The 25,058-nt window shown below is 40.7% G+C and overlaps 2 protein-coding genes and 1 long non-coding RNA gene across 3 annotated transcripts in view; 2 read left to right on the top strand and 1 right to left on the bottom strand.

The window, feature by feature from the left end:
* The window catches only part of LOC129770994 (uncharacterized), a 38,739-nt gene extending 36,643 nt beyond the window's left edge, over positions 1 to 2,096 (top strand). The window contains exons 2-3 of the mRNA XM_055774222.1: positions 1,535 to 1,698; positions 1,762 to 2,096. Coding sequence (XP_055630197.1) covers positions 1,535 to 1,698; positions 1,762 to 1,977 — 380 coding nt within the window. The 3' untranslated portion in view covers positions 1,978 to 2,096. The remainder of the gene's footprint in view (positions 1 to 1,534; positions 1,699 to 1,761) is intronic.
* Positions 2,097 to 6,379: 4,283 nt separating this feature from the next.
* Positions 6,380 to 8,326, bottom strand: LOC129771002 (uncharacterized). Its single transcript, XR_008742253.1, has 3 exons — positions 7,132 to 8,326; positions 6,559 to 6,730; positions 6,380 to 6,503 (listed from the first exon to the last, which is right to left on the bottom strand). It is a non-coding gene; the product is annotated as an uncharacterized LOC129771002 (long non-coding RNA).
* Positions 8,327 to 15,827: 7,501 nt separating this feature from the next.
* LOC129767122 (uncharacterized) lies at positions 15,828 to 16,968 on the top strand. The gene is made up of 2 exons (XM_055767743.1): positions 15,828 to 16,557; positions 16,607 to 16,968. Exons 1-2 carry the CDS (start codon positions 15,828 to 15,830, stop codon positions 16,966 to 16,968), a joined length of 1,092 nt encoding a protein of 363 aa, XP_055623718.1.
* The last annotated feature ends 8,090 nt before the right edge of the window (positions 16,969 to 25,058 follow it).

Below are 25,058 nucleotides of genomic sequence, written 5' to 3'. Positions count from 1 at the left end.
GCAAATATATTGAACTCAATTGAATTTGGAAACTGTTTCATTCAATCAAGAATTTAATCAATACAAACGAATGATTGCTAAGCTAAGGTAGTTCCACGTGAACCTTGCGGTTATATCATAGATATAACCCACTCATTTTTTTATCATTGAAAATATTCATACTACCCACTACTAAAAGCTCTTTACAATAATTTTTATTTGAATGTATTTCTTTTATAGGGCTCGAATTATGCAATATTCAGAAATAGAGTACTTTCGTACATACCGATGATAATATCTGTTAAATCCAACTTCGACGCTATCCAAGCAATCCCTCTCATGTCGTTCTGTTGTTCTCGTCCAAGAGAGTAACTTTAGAATTATTATAAGGTCCTTAGTCGGTATTCGGGTACAATCCTCAAACACAAGAACCCCATATTCTATAGCAAGATAAATTCAAATTCAGTTTAGTTGATCTGTATACAAAGTAGAAAGTACGAGTACAAACACTGAATAAGCACATTACATTTTGCAAGAATTCGTTCCATATCAGACCTGATCAGATTATTTGTTCGTCTGGAATTAATCCGAGGTCATTATTTACTGTACAGTGGAGTCGCCGCACCGAATTCTGCAGTTATCCACCTGAACAAGTCTCGGCCAGCGATATTGCACAACTTTGATATAATCCAAAATTCATAGATTTTGCGCATATATGGAAAAACGTGCAAAACGATGATACGTCGAGTGTTGCGGAAGCGGGACCACTCTGTTACGAGCGATAATGATCGCTTGCTGAAGAAACTCCAGCTTCTGGCTTATTCCCGAAGGGGAGTCCAGAAGTTGTTCGGGGTTGATGATACTGTTGACGATCCGCTTGTACGTCACCCAATAGTAATTTCATCGAGACCGACTAATGTCATTCTCTATAGTTGATTGTAACAATATCATAATTTCTTCCATATGCATCGAAATGTTGGTTATTTGATTCATGATGCAGCTTTATCACAAAGATATCTATTATTATTTTGTTTTTATTCATTAGATGATAAATTGAATTTATACCCAACTGGTATTCGAGTGATTATTATATTTGATAAAATGTACTGTTGAATGATTGCATCGATCATACAATATGATTTATCGTAAAGTTTTAGTCACGTGGAAACCATCATCACTCTTCTCGTGACTTAATAGCAAGGATGTGCATCGCAATGAGCCGACTTGTATTGCTCTCACTTCACCACGGTGTGGAACAGGATCCGCACAATCTGAGACTCCTTCAGACCGAATTCAAAGTTTTCTCGAGATGAATAAAATATAGCTGATCTGCATCAAATGCGTTATTTATAGGACCGATTGCGCATTGTCGCTACGTTTTGGATGAGGAAATGGTATAGTATTTATTTCACACATTTTATACTTTACGTCCGTTTAAACAAAATAGCCATCACTTAACATTCTTCCACTCAACATTGCATCCAAGACAGTCCTTGCGTTCGATACAACATTTCGTACTAAAGTTTAGTACAACGTGATTTCCTTTCCTTTCCAGATTCCGATCTGATTTGGGCTCCATGGAAGAAACATTCCAGCAGCTTCCTGAAGCACACCGAGCTGGGCGAGTTTATGAGAAACTTGTTCTCCCAGAAACACCCGGACGCCCCGAAAAACATCGGATGGAGTTTCCATGGAGTGCAGGGGCTTCAGAGCAGTCTGGTAGGGATTTTTGGCTGAATGAATCGTGTGCATTTTTTATTCGTATTCTATTTCTGGTTCTAGACCTCCGATGAAACGTATCTGATGCCGAAAGAACGTGCCAATATAATCAATCCAAAGCTGATGCAGATGCTTGGTGGGCCGTGGAGTTTGAGGGCAAACGCCGTTCTGTTGGATTACTTCCACAACACAAACTTGATCGATATGGCGGTTTATACGAATCGGTACAAAACTCTTAAGAATGTGGGCGAAGAAATGGTTGTACTGGATATTCAGTGAATATTCGTGAGATAATAGTAACTAGTTGTAATGCACATATATCTTTAAGTATACTCCATTCGAATTTACAAATAGAATTATCATTCCATAACTGGCAGGAAAAATAAATTTAACTAGTAACTGCATGTTTGTTTCAATGCACCATGTGTCTCCACCGTCCACTATTTGTCCTTTACAGCAGGATTTGTCCCCCACCTCGTGTGCTCACGGGTGGCAACATTCACAACAATTCATTATCTTTTCATCCGGGTAGCCTTTCGTGTGCGGCCCACGGACAGTGAGAGGATCTGTCATCGTGAGTGCACATGAACTTCTGAAGCAAATCTATTGCGGCAGCTTATGTGAGCAGCAGAGGAGGTTCATAAAACTGATTTACCGTTAAACGCCTTTTTCACCCCCACTCGCACCGGCCATAGACACAATGCGCCGCTTCGATCTCGTCGGTGTCGAGCCCAGGAAAAGTATCAGACATTTGCGGAGGCTGGCTGCAGCCTTCTCGCTTGCGGTTATTAACGCATCTGACAGCGATATATCATTTGTTCATTCATTCATTCATCCATTTCTTGCTGCCACGTCGTCGGAGCCGCAGTCGAGAAACATTTAAAGATCTCGTTATGATGGCGAATAGTAATTGTTCGATATTATGTAAGATCATAAATCACAGGCTTAAGCCTTGCGGGTGAATGGCGGATGTATTTGCTAGTTTTTGCGCAACCATGGCTCGGATAAAAAACCATATGCCTTAAACTAACATTTAATTTTGGATTATTTCCAGATTTGCTGGAACCGCATGCACTCTGAATTCAAAGGAACAGCCCGATCAATCAATCAAACCTCGTTCTCATGCAAAAGGCTCCAGCAAGCCGGACGCTGCGCGCCACGCTCTGTTGTAACGATTCGCGTCTCACGAGTAGACGCCAGTCACTGTTCACGACACCGACAAAACAGTGCCTGCTCGCTCGGTAAGTCGACAAGATAAAGCCATAAATGAATGGAAAACCACATTCCACTCGAGGTCGTCTAGGTTATATACCTACTTGCTGAACCGGAGTTAGTCACTTTCTGATTCTAGCTGGATTCTGGCCCTCCGCTCAGAGGCCTACGCCATTCTAACGCTGTGTATCCTGTGATTATATGCAAACTTTTGCTATTATGATTAGTAACTATTAATAGACATATGTGTAATGAGCATAAATAATATGGAAGCTTACATGTACTCATTAACGAATTCAGTTAATTCGATATAGGCACACCCAAGCAAGAACAAGAATCGACTTATTGAGAACTATGGCATATCCTTAGGCTCAGTTATGGGTAATTGAAAATTAAGCCAATTTGAGCTGTAATAAAATACCTCTTTATTTTAATGGCAAGCAACCCAAATCATTATGTAGATTCTTCAAATCACAAAGTATTAACAGACAGAACCCAATGAAAGAATTTCGTATCAGTTGTCATCCATCGGCACTCTAATTAAGTTATATCCGAAATAAGAAAAAAATCAAATTGATTTTTATAGTTCATTGACAGGGGAAACCTTGTGGGAATTTAGGAGTGTTCTTGGGCTTATTAGTTATTGAATTTTCGATCGGCCATTCAATTTTCGCGAAATCGTGCATTGTTCAGTATGAAACGAGTTTAAAACGAGATTGTGCGTTATCATCAGATTTCTCTCGTGAGTTCCTTAACAAAGATTGTACGAGATGAAGAAGTAATAAATATCAGTTAGTTCTGGACCATCGACCAAAACAGTGTTCTGTGCACTCAGTGTTTTCGTGTTTTCTCCAAGTTCTCCACTTTCTCCATGAACTAGCATGAACTAGCTAGTCAAAGTTTAAACATAGAAAAGTGGTCCTTCGAACCGGATCTGGTCATCTGGTGAAGGAAGTGCAGTGATCAGTGCTGCTATATTTCGACAGTATAAGCCGACCCTCAAATATTGAAATATTTCAATCAGTTGCATACCTTAATATTTCACAGCGACTTTTGATAGCCCTACATGTGACATTTCGAAAACAAATGATTCTTTCGCTAGACTGGCACTGACCCTTGTATGCTTATGTCATTCATTACGGTTGTTTGTAAGTTCATTCTTGTGTCGTTTTGCTCTGACAAAAAAGTGTCTTGAAAGTCATTTTCGTTTTTGTCAATTTTGCTTGCTAATTTTGTCATTCGTTTGTCATTGACTAAGATCTCCTCGAAGCTCATAGAATCGGAGTGAAAAAAATGGATTCACCTACACCGTCAAGCGGAAAATCCAGGAAGCGCAAGACAGAAAAACCTTCGATGACATCTATTGCTTCCAAATTCATAATCAGGAACAGCAATGCGGCCTCTTGCCGGATCGATACAGACAGTAGATGTACATACACCCAAACATCATACGATATTGGAAACGTTATAAGACATTTTCGTACCAAACATTTTGAAGTGGCAAAGTCACAAAACTTATTCTCGGATAATGGAAGTTCCGCCAGTAAGCCTCGACAGGTATCAAAGCGGTCATTTCCTATCGACAAACTACTGTATGTTGACTCGGCAGTAAAACTTGTTAGTTTCCATAACCTACCATTCAACTGCTTTGAATGGGAAGGTTTCAAACAGTTATTTGACCCTATTGGAACAGTGTTGGGTGTTAAATTAAATCGAACAAATATTAGGGATCATCTGAAAAACGTTGCTGAAAAAATTCGATTCTTCCTGACCGAAGAAATGCAAGGACAGTTGGTTTGTCTTAAGGTTGATTCGGCGTCGAGGTTTAACCGGAAAGTATTAGGTATAAATGCACAGTTTGAAATGCATGGCAAGGTCGTCGTCCGTACGCTTGGTACGTATAAATTTATTTATTCCCATCGTCTCTTATTTCGTGATGAACAGGCATGTTGGAGGTGAATCAGCGCCAAACAGCCAAAATGCTCAAGGAAAAAATTCTGGAGGTAATTAGAAGCTATGGTGTAACCCTTGACCAAATATTTGCAATAACTGTGGACAACGGGGCGAATATGGGGTCAGCTGTTAAGGAACTCAAAAAAGAGCTAGAGAAAATGCTGATAACCGGAGATTACGACGAAGATGGAGAGTATGCAATCGAGCAAAAACTAACCTATGAGCTATCGGAGGAACTTCAAAACCAGATAAATCTTGTCAGGTGTGCGGCTCATACACTGCAACTCGCAATATTCGGTGTTGTGAACAAAATGGATAAGAATGTGAAAGAAATTACTGAGATCGCCAAACGCTGCAGAAACATAAAGTACAAAACGTATTTCGAATTTCACACCGCTAAATATCCACCAATCTGGAGTCAAACTCGATGGGCTGGAGTATACAAAATGATTGACAATTTCGAATCTCAAAAAATTTTCTTCAAAAATTTGGGAGAAGAGTTTCCAGAATTGGGTAGGAATTTTATCGTGTTCAGATACCCGAAACCAATATAAATCTGTTGTTTTTTTTTCAGATCTCTCAAATCACTGGATTTTTTATCATGTGGCTTTTAAGTCCCTTTATGTTTGCACCAAGGACATGCAAGCCGTACACATGTCATTGTCGGAATTTTATATACGATGGCTGAAGGTCATTAATGATATAAAAAAGCAAGTCTCGAATCCATTCGTACAAGCCTTAACTGAATCATTGACGAACAGGTTGACCAAGTTAAGAGAGTCCCGAGCGTTCAAAATGGCTTTATACTTGGATCTACGATTTACTTTCCTCAACAGTAAAATTTTCAGCGTCGAAGAGAAGGATCAAATACAAGTAATATGCATGCCATGCGTTGCTGTTTGTTAGTGCTAATATATTTTCGTCTTTCAGGGATACATCCAGGATACTTGGACACGAATCTGCCAACTGAAACAACCCGATCTCATGGAGAAATCAGTCGAGCAGGTGACGAACACAAGTCCCGAATTCGATGATTTCCTGACCGAAATGTTCGGAGGAATGGAGCCCAGTAACATTGAGGACAGGTCCTTTATTCAACAATTGAAAGCTTTGGATTCTGAGTCTCGACAGCATCATGATTACGATGTCTGGCGCCACTGGCAAGAGCGAAAAAATACACATCCCGAGCTTTGCGCTGTAGCTATGGTGGTCTTTTCAATCCCATCCACTCAAGTTTCCGTTGAGAGAAGTTTCAGCGCTTTGGCTCTTGTTCTATCTGATCATCGAGATGGAGATGAATCACTAGAAAACACTTTGCTTATCAAGCTCAATAAGGAATTACTTGAACGTACAATGGTAACACTGTATGGCTACAAGGAACCAATGGAACCAGCACCGACAATTTGAACTCTACTTTCCGCAGTGCAATTAAAATTCAATTTTATATAACGATACATTAAAAAAACAATATTTTATTGTTCATTATAAACATTTGAATCTAAAAATACAATTTACGATTTACTCATCGCAACATCTTCATACAGTTTATATGATGAACCAATGAAACACTTTATACTGAGGGTTGAACGGTTTCCAGTTTATTAGACAGTTGCTACATACTGAATTGCAGGTAGATGAAACTGTAATAAGAACAGAAACGTGAATTTTAGGAAGATCATTGTACAGATTAATTACCTGATGCTTGCTGAGAATTTCTCTAAATTTTTCTGTTTAACCACAGTGCAATCAGTCCCGCACATCATCTGCTTTGTAACGATTATTCATCATATACAGATACGTGATTCGTCAAACTGTATGTTGTACCGTTGTTCGATCCATCCTGCGTCGACGAATAGCAACTATGTAGCTAAAAATCAAAAGAATGTTTAGAAAATGACTATGAAAAACATAAAAAGATTGAGGGCTTCAGAAAGGTCTCCATACGATATTAACCAAAACAATACAAACCAAATGAACTCCGATGTAAATAAGACTTAGTGTATCCAGGTTTCCATTTACCTAGAGGTCTCCATAGTACGGTGATAGATGTCATTCGCCCATCACGATTTCACGGTTAACTTTCAACCGAGTCAGCTAATTATCGCTAGAACTTTTGTTAGAGAACACAAAAAGGGTCAGCATATGATTCAGGACAGCCAAGAAATCACCGTATTCAAAAGCACTGAGTCTTATTCACATTGTAGTTCATCTGGTTTGATTGGCTTCAGCTAAAACTGTGGGTGATTTTCTGGTGAAGATGAAACTTACCGGATGGCTGCGAGATTAGAGCGAATTCCAACGTCAAGCAGGAGGGGTACGTTAAAAGCCGCGGAATTATTATTAGGATACGATCTCTGTTATTTGAAACACTAACATAGGAAAGCATTCGATATAACAACAATCGTCGCTTGTTGATTTTTGACATGTTGATTTTGCTGTATACAGTGTGGCCATAAATTTTTAGTTTGTTGTATATTTGGTTTCAAGAATAGATAATGGAAGAGTAATGTATCTTGTACTTTTCACAACAAAACGTTATGAGCGGCAAAGGATTGTTTGAAAACACGCTCCAAATAAGTTTTAAAGAATTTGTTTTGTGATCTCTTCAAGAACCAACATGATACATTCAACATTTCATGATATTTATTTTTTGACGATAATGAAATTTGAAACGGGTAGGTCTGCATGCACTGGCAATGCTGCCAATGAGATGTAAGCAAAACAAGTAGTGAGGATTTGGGGCGCAAATAATTGTTTGTCTCTTTCGTTTTCATTACGTTCGTTCTTTGTATGAGTGTGACATGAACAATTCAAATAGATGATTGACGAAAGGGATGAGTGAGTTTACTCTGTCTGATCCGCTGACGCTTGTGTTTGGTCATTGGTGTATACGAATTGTTAACGATCCTTAGTGAAAGATTCAAACATCGAGTTCTCAATTATAACATTGTCGAACTCAGTCATTCACGACAGACGAAAATAGTTTGGACATAGTTGATTTTGTCATTCGTAGAGTGAGTGCAGAGTCAAATGTTGATAGGAGAAGGTTAAATTTAGTCATTGTCGTTAATATTGAGTGTTTGAATTTGACATTTATCAGCACTGGCAGTGATAAAGTGACCACTGAAGATCTACGAGATGGATCGTATCGAAATTTCAATAAATGAACGGGAACAATGAACAATGTGTATGACAAATGAACAATTATTTGTGTGTAACAATTGAGCCATGAACAATGGACGATTTGTGACAAATGAACAATTAGTTGTGTGTAACAATTGAACAATCAATTATTTGTGACAAATGAACAATGTATGTTTTGCGTTAAAAATTAATAAATAATGAATGAACAAATTTGAAACGATGAAAACGATTGGAATCAACGAGAAATTGAGAAAAATAAGCGAAGACTTACGGTGAATTATATGCAGTGTGACGAAATCCCGCAATGATATAGAGGAGAGGGAGGCAAGTTGGCGAGGGAGGCAAGATGACGAATCGGTGATTTGACCCGTTGTAATGAATGTAGCGCCACCTACCTTTCACTGAAGATGCATCATAACAAGGCCAAACTTTGCAAACTTTGCTCTGCCGAAAACGTTATTACAAAAAAAGTGAAAAATAAAAATGAGAAAATTGTGATTTTGTTCGGTTTTTTCAAATTTTATTATCCACTTTACGAGAAAAGTTAAAATTTCAAAATAATTTTATACATGATAAAGGTACTCTATTGTACATAATCTGTTTGTTTCCGGCGAATTTCAATCATGGCTTTTTTTTCAGCTCATTTTTTTTATTGAAAATGTCGCTTGGGGGCAAGTTGGCGAACTGCAACATTATGTTAATTTTTGGTTTTTTATTGCAGATGGTTAGAACTTATAAGCGAAAAAGAGACCAATATTGGTCGGACACCAGTTTGAAGAATGTTATGAAAGCTATAGAAGAAGGTTTGTCTGTTCTGGGTGCTTCAAAACAGTTCGGTGTGCCAGAACCAACTTTGAGACGCTATTGACGAAAATATCCAGACATGGAGGTTAGATTTTCAATTCAGCATTTGCGTTTCCATGTTCTTGTTGCAAGAAATATTAAATCTGTATTAATTTCATTATACGTCGTTCAATAAAGGCCGCTTCAAAGCTACATTTAGGTCCAGCTTCGAAGAATTGCCTATTCGTTTGCGGTTAAAAATGGCATAGAGCACCCTTTCAAAGGAACATGCGCTGGACGGACATGGGTTGAAATGTTTATGAAGGCTCATAAGTTATCTCTGAGAAAGCCAGAAAATACCTCAGCGGCTCGATTAATGGCGTTCAATAAAGAAAATTGTGACTTATTTTTTCGAACTTTGGGAGATATACGAGCTCAGTATCGTTTTCCTGCGTGTGACATTTACTGTGTTGATGAAAATGGCATTTCCACTGTTCCAACCAAGGATAAACAAATAATTGTTGTTACATTTTGTTGATTTTTAGGTGACCAAACCATATTCGCCAACTTGCCTCCAGGCGAATTCGACGCTTTTTGCGCAAAGCTTTTGGGTGGACAAGGTTTTTTAGTTTTTGTACTCATCCAATAGATAATATGATAGAAAACACTTCAGGCTATATGAATCAGCATCAACATTAAAAAAAATTGTAATGGGTTGTATCTAGGACACGACCGCAGTTTTTGACGTAGAACTACGGAATTATATTATTCAATCCACTTGTTTATCACTTCGAATATTCTTTTAGAATGTATCAAAATTCTTGTAATATCTTTTTAGCTATTTAATGTTTTATTACTTTAGTAGACTCGAAAGATTCGAGTTTATTTGGTTCAGCTTGCATCAGACTTTCTTCTTCCCACTCAGATATCGATCACAAACTATAAACCCTTTTGCTCCTATATCCCGCTTAAGATGTGATCGAACCCCTCAACATGCAACAGTGAGGTTACCCTGCTGGAATTTGAAAGCATACTTTCATGAAATATACGTTTATCTAAATGAATGCAGTGTATATCTATATTCTAAAATTCTGGATACTCTTCCATAACCGCACTAGCACAAAACAAATTTCGTATGATGCTCTTCTTTGTCGTAGCACACCTCGATACAGAGGACTTCCTCTCCTTGTATCGAGCTGTGTGTGTATGTGTGTGAAATCAGCATTAGGCATGAATTTCGCTCTTTGTGTTATGCTAGCTCAATCGCATCTGTGTTTTCATTTTATTCTATTTTCGGTTTCCGCCTCTAGCCCCGAGGACCCTTTGTAGAAAGAAACTCTATTCCCTGCTCCTCTTTCACCCTACAAGAAAACAATCCTCACCCGCTCGACGCTCTGCGGCAACCATGTTTTTTCGATGACCACCACACGAGAAGTGGTGTGGCTTCAAATCGCGGATGGCTTATTCAACCCAAATGTGTTGAAAACGTGCAGAAACGAATGTATCAGTTGCTCGTTATTGACAGCTCTGTTTGGGAATGCACACAAATCGGCAGAACAAATGTATGGGAAAATGAGAATGCTTCCAGTTTTCATTAATTTAAACTGTTTAGGTATTAGTGGTTTGTACTGTATAGTATATCAAACGAATCTTAGAGAATTTCCGATTCCATTGGTGTGCAAGGTATCAGAATTTGTTCGCTGTGAAAATAGTTATTAACGTTAACTTTATTTCACAAAAACGTGACCTGTTTTCTGATTTGGCACCCTTCCTGAAAGACGTAGTTCGATTCGATTGCCGGTAGATGCATGTTGTTGATGATTTTCAGGTTGCCCAGGTGAAATCGGTATTGTTAGAAAGTTGGTAAGATTGTGCAACTAGCTATGTTCTAAATTAATGAACCATGGTGGCCGAAAAAAAGGCCTTTGTGACGTCGTATACACGTATGATCGAATCGATTGAATCCCGTGTTGGAAAAATTTTAGTTTTTGTGACCTCTTTCGACCATAGAAAACAAGAAAAAGACATGTTAGAAGATAAACTGGATTCGGTCGACTCAATGCGTACGTTACTCCAGGATACGGAGATGAAACTTTACGGAGTGATCAAAGATGAAGAGTTCGAAACATGGCATTCGACGTGTGAGGAAATAGAAGACAAATTTGATCAAATTCGCCATCTCGTTCGCAAGAAACTTCGCGAAATAGATCCTCCTGTATCATCGATGTTTGCTTCACAGCAAAGCCATTCCAAATTGCCAGACATTCCCCTCCCTCGATTCAATGGTCTTTTGGAAGACTGGATTTGTTTTAAGAGTCAGTTTAATGCGCTTATACAGGGCGAGAAATTCCTATAAGCGCACATGTATACTTTGGCTGTAAGATTAACTAGATATATATTTCCAAAATATTTTCATGGGATTTAATGACCTTCGAACATCAAGTTTATCTTGCCAAGAAAAGTTCCAATCCTATTCTCAACAGTTATTCAGAATGAGAAAAACGTGTTTTCAAGGTAGATATTCTTATAAGCGCACATCAGACTTTATTCTTAAAGAACGATTTATACATGAAAATGACAGCATTCAATATTTGGTTGGTTTTTCAGAATAGTTTCATAGACACGGTTTGGCACTGACTCAATCAGATTATCCAACATTTCATGTGGAATTTTATTCCACTCGTCCCTTACACATCTCTCCAACTCACGAACTGTTGCAAATTGCCGTCCACCACTGTAGACTCGCCTTGCCAGGATTCCCCAGAGATTCTCGATGGGATTGAGATCCGGGCTACGAGCTGGCCGGTCCATAACCTGAATGTTTCTTTCGGAAAACCATGACAATGATTTCTTGCTTACGTGAATGGCAGCATTATCCTGCTGGAAGATGAAGTTGTCGTACATAATGTCTTCTGTAGATGACACCAAAACACTGTCCAGTAGCTCTACATAGTTGTCGGAGTTCATCCTTGTCGAAATAGTGGCGATAGGAGTCTTCCCTTTTCTTGAAAACGCCACCACCAAAATTCCTGCTCAACTTCACTTCGGGATTTTTTCGTAGATCATGCCAATAATACGCGCAGCAGTCGGGACCATCAAGATTGAACTTTTTCTCGTCGGAAAAGATCACTTCGTCCCACTCTGCCTTCCAATCCATGTGCTGTTTAGCGAAATCCAATCTTGCTTTAATGTGCCTTGGGTGAGGTTTGGCTTCTTTGCCTTCTTCGTGTATGTTCCTCGCAAAATTTGGAAAACACGTCGTTTGGATATGGGAAGGTCCAGTTCTTGCTTTATTTCCGAAGCATTAAATTTTCCAGTCTCCCCAAGCTGAATGATGCGGTTCCGGTCGCGGTTTGAAATTTTGCAGTTACCTTCATTCTTCCTTCTGATGCCATATTTTGGGCCCTTCTTGAAAAAATTCCGGACCACTGTTTCTCCTCTATTGATCCTCTTTGCTATCTCCCGGTTGCTTAAACCAATATCCTTCAATTCGGTTATTAATCTCCGCTCAGTTTCGTCCAAGAACTTTCCTTTCGGCATCGTGCTTCAAATTGAATTGCGCTACTTCACTGCTTAGCTGATTGTGGTTAACTCGTTCTCACGTTACAGCCTTACCAGGATGTGTTGAAAAATGGCCAAGATGTTTATATATTGGTGGGAAAATATTAAAAATGCCAGTTGCGCTTATGAGAATTTCGCACCATAATTTTAAAAATGTTTTATTAAAAAAATATGTTTGCACCAATGATGACTTAAACAACAAAGTTAGTACACATTTAGTCATTAGGAAATCACTACGTAAAAAAGGAATGGTTTTATCTACTATATATCTAGAATTTTCAGAAAACCCAGGTGCGCTTATAGGATTTTCCCCCACTGTATGTCGTCGCGAATTGCTTTCTGAAAGTGAGAAACTTTTTTATTTGAAAACCGCTATCCAAAATGGTGCGGCCCGTCATATTCAGTCGTCTGAGGACACTTTTTCATCTCTTTTGAAAGCACTGTGTTCTGAATATTAAAACAAAAGGTTATTGGTGGATAAACACATCGCACAATTGTTTCATCTAAAACCAATTCCAATTCCGTGAATCGGGAACTTTACTAAGATGGCCGATAAACGAAGTAACCTGTAGCATTCGATCACTGGCCAACTTAGAATTGAAGATTGATTCGCTCTCTGAACAAATGTTGGTTAATCTTTCTGCACGAAGTTAGATGCTCGAACAAGAAAGGACTTTGAGATTCAGTTAACTACAAATACATTGCCGAGTTGGGATAAATTGTTTGATTTTCTTCAGACTAGATGCAGATGTCTTGAGAGCATGGAGCAAGATAAAAAGGTGTTGTGTGCTCAAGATCAAGTGACTCGGAAATCAAATGCCTTTGAAAGGAGTGGTCATATATCGAATACGTTCATAATCAAACCAAATTCTCCAAAGTTCAGTCGTGGGAATGTGAGATAAAAGCGCTCGGAATATGCCTGAACTGTTTCAGCAATAAACACCATGTACACGAATGTAAATCAAGCTCGTGTCGGAAGTGTTACATGAACAAGAATCGAATCTCTCCACCCAAAACGAAATACATTTACGAAGCAGTTCACAGATGCAGTCTGATCCACCTACCTCATCGATAAACTCGGTTGTGCAAACTATTGCCTCGACAAGTTACAAAGCAAGACAATTCGTGCTCTATACCGCTGTCGGATTAATAGAGGATGAATACGGAAATAACGTTCAATGTCGCATTTTGCTGGATTGTGGCTCGATGTAAAATACATCGTACAAGCGCTACGATTGACCAAGAAAAAGATTAATATGACCATATCAGGGGTGTCAGGTGCTTCCCAATCGATCCAGCATAAAGTAGGAGCAACGATCCGCTCCATTGTGCTATCGAATGTCTCGTTCAACCTACAGTTTCTGGTTATGAAGAAGATCACGACGAATATTCCAGTTAAACAGGTTCAGTTACCTCCAAATTGGATCCCAGAAGGCATACAACTAGCAGATCCTGTATTTGACCAACCACAACAAATAGACATGTTATTGGGAATAGAAGTTTTCAATGAGTTATTCACCGGTAAATCGTTTTCGTTGACAGATGACTGCAAGCTGTGGTGCAAAGAATGCTTATTTGGATGGGTCGTTGGCGGATCCGTTTTCGGAGAAGAATCGAGGTGTACAACTAACGAGTTTTGTGGAGTGTTAACAAACGATACTTTGAGCAAACAGATAAGTCAGTTTTGGAAAATGTAGGCTATATCCGAGTCACGTAAGTTAACCCAAGACGAAAGGGCAGCTGAGTATAGTTTCGTAAATACCTATCGGAGGCTTCCGGATGGCCGATACGAACTAGGACTTCCAATAACGACGAGCATAAATGCACTGGGTGATAGTTTTGACATGGTTTTCACAACGATAATCTTTATGAACAGTATAAATATTTATGCATGATTATATGGACTAAGGGCACATGATGAAGGGGATCCGGCTGCACGTGATGGATACTTCATGCCTCAACACCCTGTACTCAACCCAGCAAGCACTACGACAAAAATGTGTGTCGTATTCGATGCATCAGCAGATACAACTTCTGGTACGTCACTTAATGATCACTTACTGGTAGGTCCTACCGTTCAGCGAAAACTCGCTGACATAGTGCTTAGATTCCGTGTTCCTCAATATGTATTTACAGCTGACATCACTCAAATGTTTCGACAAATTCGTGCCAAGCAAGACGACCAGAAATACCAACATATATTCTGGCGATCGAATCAAAATGATTTGCTAGAAGTATACCAGTTAGCAACGGTTACCTACGGAACGGCCTGCACACCATATTTGGCAACACGGACGTTAGAGCAATTATGCAAAGATGAAAGAGATCGTTTTCCATTTGCATCGAAAGCAGGAAGTGAAGACCTGTATGTCGACGATTTGTTGAGTGGGGCCGATACACTAAACGAGGCTTTGGCTTTACAGAAAGAATTCATTGATATGATGGCGACCGGAGGATTTGCTTTGCATAAATGGGCGTCTAACCATCCAGCGCTATTGACAAGGGTGTCCAATGCAGCTTCTGAGCAGATAGCGTTTTTCAAAGATGATAAAACTATCCTTGCCTTAGGGCTAACTTGGCAGCCTAGTACCGACGTATTCCTGACAAAACTCCACGATATCACCTTCAGTTCAGAATCTTGTACCAAACGAACAGTTTACTCTGACATAGCTAAACTGTACGATCCGTTGGGTCTACTTGGTCCTCTTATATTCAGCTCAAAAATATGCCTACAACGACTGTGGCAGCTTGAGGTAGTCACTGTCGCTGAACCATGGATTACTTTCCGGAATCAAATCATCGAAATGGGAGAACTTTCCATAAAGCGCTGTGTACTTCCTCATGTATCGCATCACGCAATTGAGCTCCATGGTTTCTGTGATGCGTCTAATTTGGGATATGGAGCATGTGTTTATATTCGTGTAATGGATAGCAATGATCACTTCGCAGTATCTCTACTAACACCCAGATCAAGAGTCGCATCACTGAAGAACGCCAGACCAACCATACCACGCCTTGAACTATGTGGTGCACTTGTACTTGCACAATTAATTTCTAACATCAAGAACAATTTACAAATCTCCTTTTCCAGAATCATTCCTTGGTCCGATTCGACCACAGCTCTTTCTTGGATAAAAACCGATCCTGGCAACCTGAAAACGTTCGTCTGCAACAGAGTTATCGAGATACGAGATCTAACTCAGGGAATGGAATGGAGGCACGTAGGAACGAAGGATAACCCTGTAGACTTAATTTCTCGCGGTCTGCATCCCAGCGAAATGTCAATATCAACCCTCTGGTGGTCAGGACCAACTTTCTTACACCAAGATGAAACAAAATGGCCTAGCAGGTTCCACAGCATACCAGCAGATTCTCTTCCAGAGATGAAAGGTTCATCAATAAACCTCGCCGTCTCCGATACTCCAACAATGCTTATCCTCTTCACCGTGGAAAGTTAGTTCCGGAAAATGCAACGAATGACAGCTTTGATTCTACGATTCATCAACCGCATTTGTCCAAATGGACATAGGCAACATCGATACGGTTCGTTATCAATCGAAGAACTTGAACAAGCTACTCTGGCGCTTGCAAGTATTGTCCAGAAAGAAGCTTTCCCAGTGGATTTCCATCGTTTGTCCGTTGGTCAAGAATTACATCGGAAGAGTAAGCTGATTCCATTCAATGTTTTCCTCGACACTTCGAGGTTCACGGTACTTAGAGTTGGCGGAAGGATCCGCCATGCTGCACTGCCCGTTTGTCAGAAGCATCCAATCGTACTTCCATTGGATCATCCATTTACGCATGCGTTGATTCGTTCATACAACGAGGAACTGATTCACGCTCCACCACAAATGCTTTTAAGTGCTCTCCGACGACGATTCTGGGTATTGCATGGGCGCAGTGTCGTTCGCAAAATAATCCGTAGATGTGTTATTTGCTTCCGGGCGAAGCCGGTGTTGATGCAACAAAAGATGGGCGATCTTCCGAGATCTCGTTTGGAAGGAGTTTATCCCTTTCTTAACAAGGGTGTGGACTTTTGCGCCCCAATGTACATCCGCCAGCACAACAAGCGATCAACGGTTACATACAAAGCATACGTAGCACTTTTTGTATGCTTTGCGACAAAGGTGATTCATATGGAGTTAGTCGGCGATTTGACTACAGATGCCTTCATTGCCGCACTTCAGCGCTTCGTTGCAAGGAGAGGTAAATGTGCCAGATTATTTTCAGATAATGGCCTTAATTTTGTAGGCAGCAAAAATAAGCCGGAAGGAGCTGCACGACCTGTTCCAATCCCAGAAGATGAAGGCACTACGGGATGATTGGTGCGAAAAATCAGCCATCGAGTGGCATCCCATTCCTCCACGCTCACCACATTTCGGTGGTTTATGGGAGGCTGGAGTCCGTTCAGCGAAGTACCATCTGAAGCGCATTACTGGAACGGCGAACATGAACTTCGAGCAATACACCACTGTACTTACTCACATTGAAGCCATTCTCAACTCGAGACCAATATCACCTATATCTGAGGACCCGAGCGACTTAAACCCGCTCACCCCTGACCACTTCCTGGTGGGACATCCGTTGACTGACATCGCCGAACCACTTTCTCCATGAACTGCCTAGTCAAAGTTTAAACATGCATTATTTTAGAGTTAAAAATGGCGTAACAGTACAACACTTTGCAAGCTGCATGAGAAGAATGTATTTTCCAGCAGTGAGAGCTGTGTTCCTAGGTTTAAAACTGAAGGTGAAGTCGGTTATATCCCCGATGCTACCCGCCCGTCTTTTGACGTAGGACTACGTCTTTCATTTCTATACCGGGGTGTTAAATCAAAGTTTCGAAAACGAAAGCGTTACGCCGGAGACCGAGATTTTGAGCGTTAATAGCTCCTAAACAACTGAACGAAATGGTATGATAAACACTTCATTCGAAAGATAAAATGTCTACGCGTTATATACTTGTTACTTTTTGATCCAAAAACTTGTTTCAATAGTCTTAAAATTGCTTTCAAAACAGGCTATTGAAATCACCAATCGGTATATAAGCGAGCGGCGCTCGGAAATCCACTCAGTTCTAATTGAACAGCGATTAGAGCATGTTGTCGCTGTTGCGGTGAAGCTCTTTATTTATCATGAAAGCGCGGATGAACGGTGTCACCAAGAGCCTGTTTGTGCACCCTAGGCCAGAAGGGAATCTATCAGGAGGAGAGTGATGCCACAAACGGTTCCCTGGGAAGACATCGCTACACACACATACACGCGCGGCTATTAACAGGTGGTTATCGAGTTGGCATTAACCACTGGTGGGCTTCCAGTATCGAGGAAAATGTGGAAATATCTAATCGTTAGTGAAAATAATCTGCCAGTTCCTTTGGGAATTTTCAAAATATATTCATGTGAAAGAGTTTAATTGAATGTTTTCTATCCATGTAACACTGTGACCAAATACATTTGGTTTTGTGGTTTTTCAATCAATCGCAATTAACAGGATAGCTTCAGAAGATTATTCTTACCCATCAGTAGGATATTTCCGTATAAAATATTGTATGCGCCCGCAATCGATTATTGCTCAGTCGCCGAAAGTTCCGAGCTCAGAGAGTTCATTCCCCTCTAGTTTGCCTTCCAAATTGCCATTGTAAACCACACCTTCTCTCGATTCAATCACACACAAAAAGCATACTTAAGCGATATTCTGGTGGTGAGACACATTCATTTTTCGTGAGGACATCGACAAGACAACATCGTTGCCTAACGTGCTGGAGGAGGTGGACGGCGAAGGATCGACACATACACGCGCAGAACTCTTTCCGTTAGGATGCCATTCAGCATCGAGAAAGTTCCGGAAAGATCTAATCATTGCTGGAAAATAATCTGCCAGTTCCTTTGGGAATTTTCAAAATATATTCATGTGAAAGAGTTTAATTGAATGTTTTCTATCCATGTAACACTGTGACCAAATATGTTTCAATCAAGTGCTATTAACAGGTGGTTATCGAGTTGGCATTAACCACTGGTGGGCTTCCAGTATCGAGGAAAATGTGGAAATATCTAATCGTTACTGAAAATAATCTGCCAGTTCCTTTGGGAATTTTCAAAATATATTCATGTGAAAGAGTTTAATTGAATGTTTTCTATCCATGTAACACTGTGACCAAATACATTTGGTTTTCAATCAATCGCAATCAACAGGATAGCTTCTGAATATTATTCTTCCCCATCAGTAGGATATTTCCGTATCCAATATTGGATGCATAAAACCTGCCTCCAACGTAACGCTCTCGTTTTCGAAGTTCTCCAAATATTCATTCATTCAGAATGAATTCAGATTCAACTTCATACAAATGATCTCTAAATCAACGATAGTCCTACGTCACCCTTGCGGTTATACCATAGATATAACCCACTTCCTGTTTTTCGACTAAATGTATCTCGAACATCATGAAAAGGGGCCTCTTGGAGTGATTTTCCGTTATGTGAATTTGATAACAATATATTAGGCTGTCAAAAAAGTCCTGCGGTATTTCCGCGAAGTGTCGTTGTAAGCGCGTAGTTCTAGTTGTATTCATTATATCGAGTCATACTATAGCTTGTTGGAAAGGTATTTATATAGTCCTTGACAGTGTTTTGTTTGGTTAAGTCGTTCGTGAGTTATAGTGTCGCAAATATGGAGCAAAATAAAGAGAAAATCCGACATATTTTACAGTACTACTATGACAAAGGCAAAAATGCATCTCAAGCTGCCAATAAAATTTGTGCAGTTTATGGACCCGATACAGTTTCCATTTCCACCGCACAACGATGGTTTCAACGTTTTCGTTCTGGTGTAGAGGTCGTCGAAAATGCGCCACGCTCCGGAAGGCCTGTCGTCGAAAATTGCGACAAAATCGCTGAATTAGCCGAGAAAGACCGGCATAGTAGCAGCCGTAGCATCGGCCAAGAGCTGGGGATAAGTCATCAAACCGTTATTAACCATTTGAAGAAGCTTGGATTCACAAAGAAGCTCGATGTATGGGTGCCACACACGTTGACGCAAAAAAAACATCTTTAACCATATCGACGCATGAGAATCGCTGCTGAATCGCAACAAAATCGACCCGTTTCTGAAGCGGATGGTGACTGGCGATGAAAAGTGGGTCACTTACGACAACGTGAAGTGCAAACGGCCGTGGTCGAAGCCCGCTGAAGCAGCTCAGACGGTGGCCAAGCCCTCATTAACGGCCAGGAAGGTTCTGCTGTGTGTTTGGTGGGATTGTCAAGGAATAATCTATTATGAGCTGCTTCCCTATGGCCAAACGCTCAATTCGGACCTGTACTGCCAACAACTGGACCGCTTGAAGGTAGCACTCATGAAGAAGAGGCCATCTTTGATAAACAGAGGCCGCATTGTCTTCCATCAGGACAACGCCAGGCCACACACTTCTTTGGTGACGCGCCAGAAGCTCCGGGAGCTCGGATGGGAGGTTCTTTTGCATCCGCCGTATAGTCCGGACCTTGCACCAAGTGACTACCACCTGTTTTTGTCCATGGCGAACGAGCTAGGTAGTCAGAAGTTAGCCACAAAAGAGGCCTGTGAAAATTTGCTATCCGAGTTTTTTGCCAATAAGGAAGCGAGCTTCTATAACAGGGGTATTATGAAGTTGGCATCTCGTTGGGAACAAGTCATCGAACAAAACGGCGCATATTTGACTTAAAACAGATGATTGTAACTAATTTTATGAACAAGTGAAAATTCAAAAAAATACCGCAGGACTTTTTTGACAGCCTAATATAATAGAGAATATTTCATTCGTAGCTTAGTTCACATTTTTGAAGTTGGTTTTATCAAACTTTTGATTTCTGTGGATGTAGAATGCTAAACTTCCACAATAAACAAACAACTAGTACAGTTACACGGATCGTATAGACATTCATCAACGAAGAAAATGGAATGTTTGACATATCTTTCCGAGCACATTCATAATTATTGAATATAGATCCAAAATATATCTTTACTAAGATACCATCTCGTCCTAATCGCTACTGTTTCATGACTTTGATTAGCTGTGAATGAATTAGAACATTATTCAATATTGTACGAATGTTTAGAGTGACATTCAAATGGACTGTATTCCTTAATTTCGTTCATGTGATGGCCATTAGTGGAAAAAATCCTGAAGAGTTTTTTTTATAGTTATCCAATAACGGCGACCTCCAAAGTACCTTCTGATGAATGAGAATCAACAGCAAAATTCCATTCCATCCATCAGATATACGATGAGTTATACGGCAATTTTCGGTCCAATCACAACATGTCATTATCGTCACTTCGTCAGCTTCGACGCAAGCTAATAGTAGCACAAAACTATGCCAAGAATGCAGTTTGCACTGGCTGGTAAACTCCACGACCACTCTCGTCAGTACCAATACACACAACTCAACACACAGCTAGGAATTGCACTTTGGAGCCCTATTGCCACCTCCAGATGGGGGTATTGCACATATTCCGTTTGCAAATTCATCTCAATTTGTGCGGCGACGGCGAAGGCGACGACGGTATGCGCCAATCATGAGTCATACTTATATAGCGCCAAAGTCCCCGCTCATGGAAGTCTGAGTAAGGCTTGTGTTGCTGCAGTCAAAGTCGCTCTTGGCGGTTAAAATAACAAATAATGCATCACTTCTGACGGTGATCTATTGGATTTTTCCTGTCACAATAATTTCGTTTCTGGCTTAGCAACGAAATGTCTATTCCGCCCGGAGCGACACAATCTCCTCCCAGCATCCGGTCTGAAAACACAGATATGTAAATTATCCCCACGGGGCCCACTAATGATATCCCTTTCGTCCCTTGTCTCAACGATTGGCAGAACATTCGATTCAACGCTAGAAGTTGCTGAAAAGTTGTTCGCTTAAATAACTGTTTCTCACGGTTTCTCCCACTCTTTGTACGCCGGCAGCAGCGTTTGTTGCGCCGAGGCTTGAAGAACCGGCGAGCCGAGATCGTGAGAGGCTTAGATTCTATAGGGCCTAACAGATGCAATTAACCGAAAGGTGTATACGATTTAGCATTGCTAACGAACGGCTTATTAGACGGTTAAAATTTACAGACCTTTTTTACTAGCATTCCGGGCCAAGCCGGATCGGCCGCCATCGGGTGAGACATTTGAAGCCTGCGAGATTTATGGCAAGTAATAAAAGTTCGATTGGAACGTGAAGAAAAATGGTTCAGATCAACGGCAATTACACCATGCAACTTTAGCGGCTGCTAGAGGTCTTCTCAACTCCTCGGTCAGAACAAAAATGCAAATTGTAACTGACGACTACGCGAACAGTCGTCACTTCTAGCACACATTCCGAGTCCAACTCGACGCTGTAAACAATGACACAGCAACGAGATGGGGGGAAAAACAGCGCCAACCGCCACATGTGGGTGTAGTTAAAACGTCACCATCATCATCTCTCGAGATAATTACTTATTGCTGTTCTGGATAGTTTGTTCCATCGCACTGCGCGCGATGTACTTCCCCTAGCTGACCTTCAGAGCAAAAAATTTATCGTGAATGGACTCATCTCCAACGAGTTCATTTCAGATGGTTTCAGATGCTCGGAGTCCCAGCTGTTTGCGTCGTCTTTTGATGAACTGCGCAGCAGTTCAATGCGAAGAAAGCCATTCGATCGAAATGTGACAGATTGCTTCAATTTATTAATTACGAATCGCTATTTGCGCTAAATTCCAGCAGCAATATGTTTCCACTTTGCAACGGGTACCCTCAGCATTTGTTTTCTATTCTAAGCAACGGATAAATCACACCCCATCGGGGTGAAGAACAATCGCTTCGTTCTTAGGAAATTCCAGATTCCGTTACTCATCCAGGGCGTTCGACTATCAGCATTGTTTTAGTGGACAAATGAAACAAATAGTTCTCTTGTAATTACACGCATTCGTGTCTACAGTGCAAATAATCCGCGACCGCGATTGTCTTCGCGCCAAACCGGAGAATTTGCGTGTCTTACACGTGAGAAGAATTCGAAAATTAGCTGCTTGATGATCGAACAACAAACAAACGAACATCCAATAGGAGTGTCCACCGATTAGTCATCTGGGGTGGTCACTCTAAATATGCAATTACGTATGGTTTTGTCGTTCGAAACAATCACAATGAAATTTGGTAGAACATGTAATCAGTTTCATGGTTCCATGAAAATCTAACGTCTCTCCGTCTTATATTGATCACTGTCACTGTCTCCACCCATATAAACATTAAAAATACCTAACAGTCAACTTACGTGTCAACTTACCGATCCTATCGGCGGGTGTTGCTTCCGAGATGATGAAGTGCGCAGATCCCAATTATCGATCGGAGGAAGTCATGTTTACTATGGGCTCCACGAATCCCTAAGGTCTGAGAGCTACTTATGGTAAAACATGTCTTCTTCTTGAATGGCGTTAACGTTCCCTGTGGAACTTTTGCCGACTCAACGTATGCATTAACTAGCGCCATTTATTAATACTTAGTTGAGATTTCTTAAGCCAAATAACACGCCTTGAATGTATTCCGAGGGGCAAGCTCTAGAATACGCGTGACCACAGTGCAAGTCGATAGAATTTTTTGTTTGATGGAAAAACCCCCCGGCCAGAACGGGAATCGAACCCGAACACCCGGCATGATAATGTGAGACGCTAACCACTCGGCCACGGGTGGTTAACGTACAACATGTACAAACTCCATATCAAACTGGTAGTTCTCTACGGCCATGAGGTATAGGTGATATTCCAAAAAGACCCGTAAGTACTTGGGGTTTTCGAACGCCGAGTACTGAGAACAATCTACAGTGGAATACAGCAAAACAGAAAGATAGGTGAGGAACTCCCGAAACTCATAATACGATCACCATAAATAAAAATCGATTGCCTAAAGTTTCAATAGCTCCCCACAATCAATCATCAGTTCCGTGAACTCTTTATCTCTCATCAGTCTTTATAGCGAACCTAGCATTATCACATCGCGCTAAGTAATGTTCTTCGAGGTTTTCACGGTATCGACTCTGGTGGAATCTTCAGGACCTATTGTTCACGTTGGACAAATAAAACGAATAACCAAAAACAAGTTCTATTGCGTGAGTGTGCATATTAGTGACTCCCTTCGGAAGCACGAGAAGAGACGACCGTGAGGATGTTGAGGAACACCTTAATGAGTCGAAATGATAAAATTCTGGCGAAACTGCATGAACTTCTAGGCACTGATCATCGTACTGAAGGATCGAATCCACCGTGTTCGTCAAGAAATCAAATCAGATTCTCCACACTACCCGCCGACAACGCCAGCCTGGCAGTCTCGACACAGCTCCCAGCGAAACACGTAGTATTCGATTAGATTCCAACGATTCAGGTAATTTTGACGCAGACCTTTGATAGCCAGAGTTCCAGGGAGCCCATTAGCAAATCGTAAACTCAAATTTTAGTTGACTGTACAAATTAAAAAAAATATATAGAAGGTTGTGTCCAAGATACGACGGCATTGTTGACTAGAACTACGCTGTTATGTTATAAAAGTTGTTTGTTTAAACCTTCGGATGCTATTCTATAATGCTGTGAAATTTTAGAAACGACTGCTTAATAGAACAATCTCTTCAATGTTTATTTCATTGTAGAATCAGTTGACGATAATTGACTGATGATTCATTCTTGCCTTCACAGAACAATACACTAGCTGATCGTATGTCGCAATTTATTTCATGTCAATGCATTGAAAATTTACCTCGAACGCTATTCCGGTGGCCTTTTTCGCAATTGACATAGACTCGGTTACAGTCGATTATATCAATATACAGGGTTTTCCATTTCGGGCTTCCGAAAGTATACAGCCCTGCGCTGACAACCGTTTAACATAGCTGTCAACCAAAGCGTCATATCGTTAGTTGAATGTCTGCCATTTTACAATATGGATCGTTTTAGCATCGCACAACGTGTTAATTTTGTTAAATTATACTATAAAAATGATGAAAAACCGGCAAATGTTTTTCGAGCATTACGGACGGATTTTGGTCGTCATGGACGGCCTACAGAGCACACAATCGCTAATGTAGTGCGTAAATTCGAACAAACTGGATCCGTAGCGGATATTGTGAAACCTGTGCATAATCGTAATGTGCGTTCGGCCGAAAATATTGCTGCTGTTGCTGCCAGTGTGGAGCATGACCCGAATGTTTCGATTCCACGGCGTGCTCAGCAATTGGGCTTGTCAAACACATCATTGTGGCGAATTTCGCATTTGGACTTGCACCTACATCCATATAAAGTCCAACTGGTACAAAAATTAGAGCGTGGTGACCATGGAATGCGTCGGGCATACGTCGATTGGGTGAACGAACAACAGCAGCAAAATGCTGAGTTATATGGGGCTCAGAAAATCCACACGTGACTGTTGAGAGGCCATTGCATCCGCCAAAAGTCACTGTTTGGTGCGCATTATGATCTAGTGGAGTCATCGGGCCGTATTTCTTTGAAAATGAGGACGGCGAGACGGTAACTGTGAATGGTGAGCGCTATGACCGCATGTTAACCGATTTTTTTTTTGCCACAAATTGAAGATATGGACATGTGGTTTCAGCAGGACGGCGCCACGTGCCACACAACACGACCGAACATAGCCATATTGCGAACGAAATTTGAGGGACGCATAATTTCGCGTTTTGGTGATGCCAATTGGCCGTCCAGATCATGC

Source organism: Toxorhynchites rutilus, chromosome 2 (assembly GCF_029784135.1).
Source record: "Toxorhynchites rutilus septentrionalis strain SRP chromosome 2, ASM2978413v1, whole genome shotgun sequence".
NCBI lineage: Eukaryota > Metazoa > Arthropoda > Insecta > Diptera > Culicidae > Toxorhynchites > Toxorhynchites rutilus.
The sequence above is the reverse complement of the archived record's forward strand: the minus strand, read 5'-3'. Positions and strand labels throughout refer to the sequence as shown.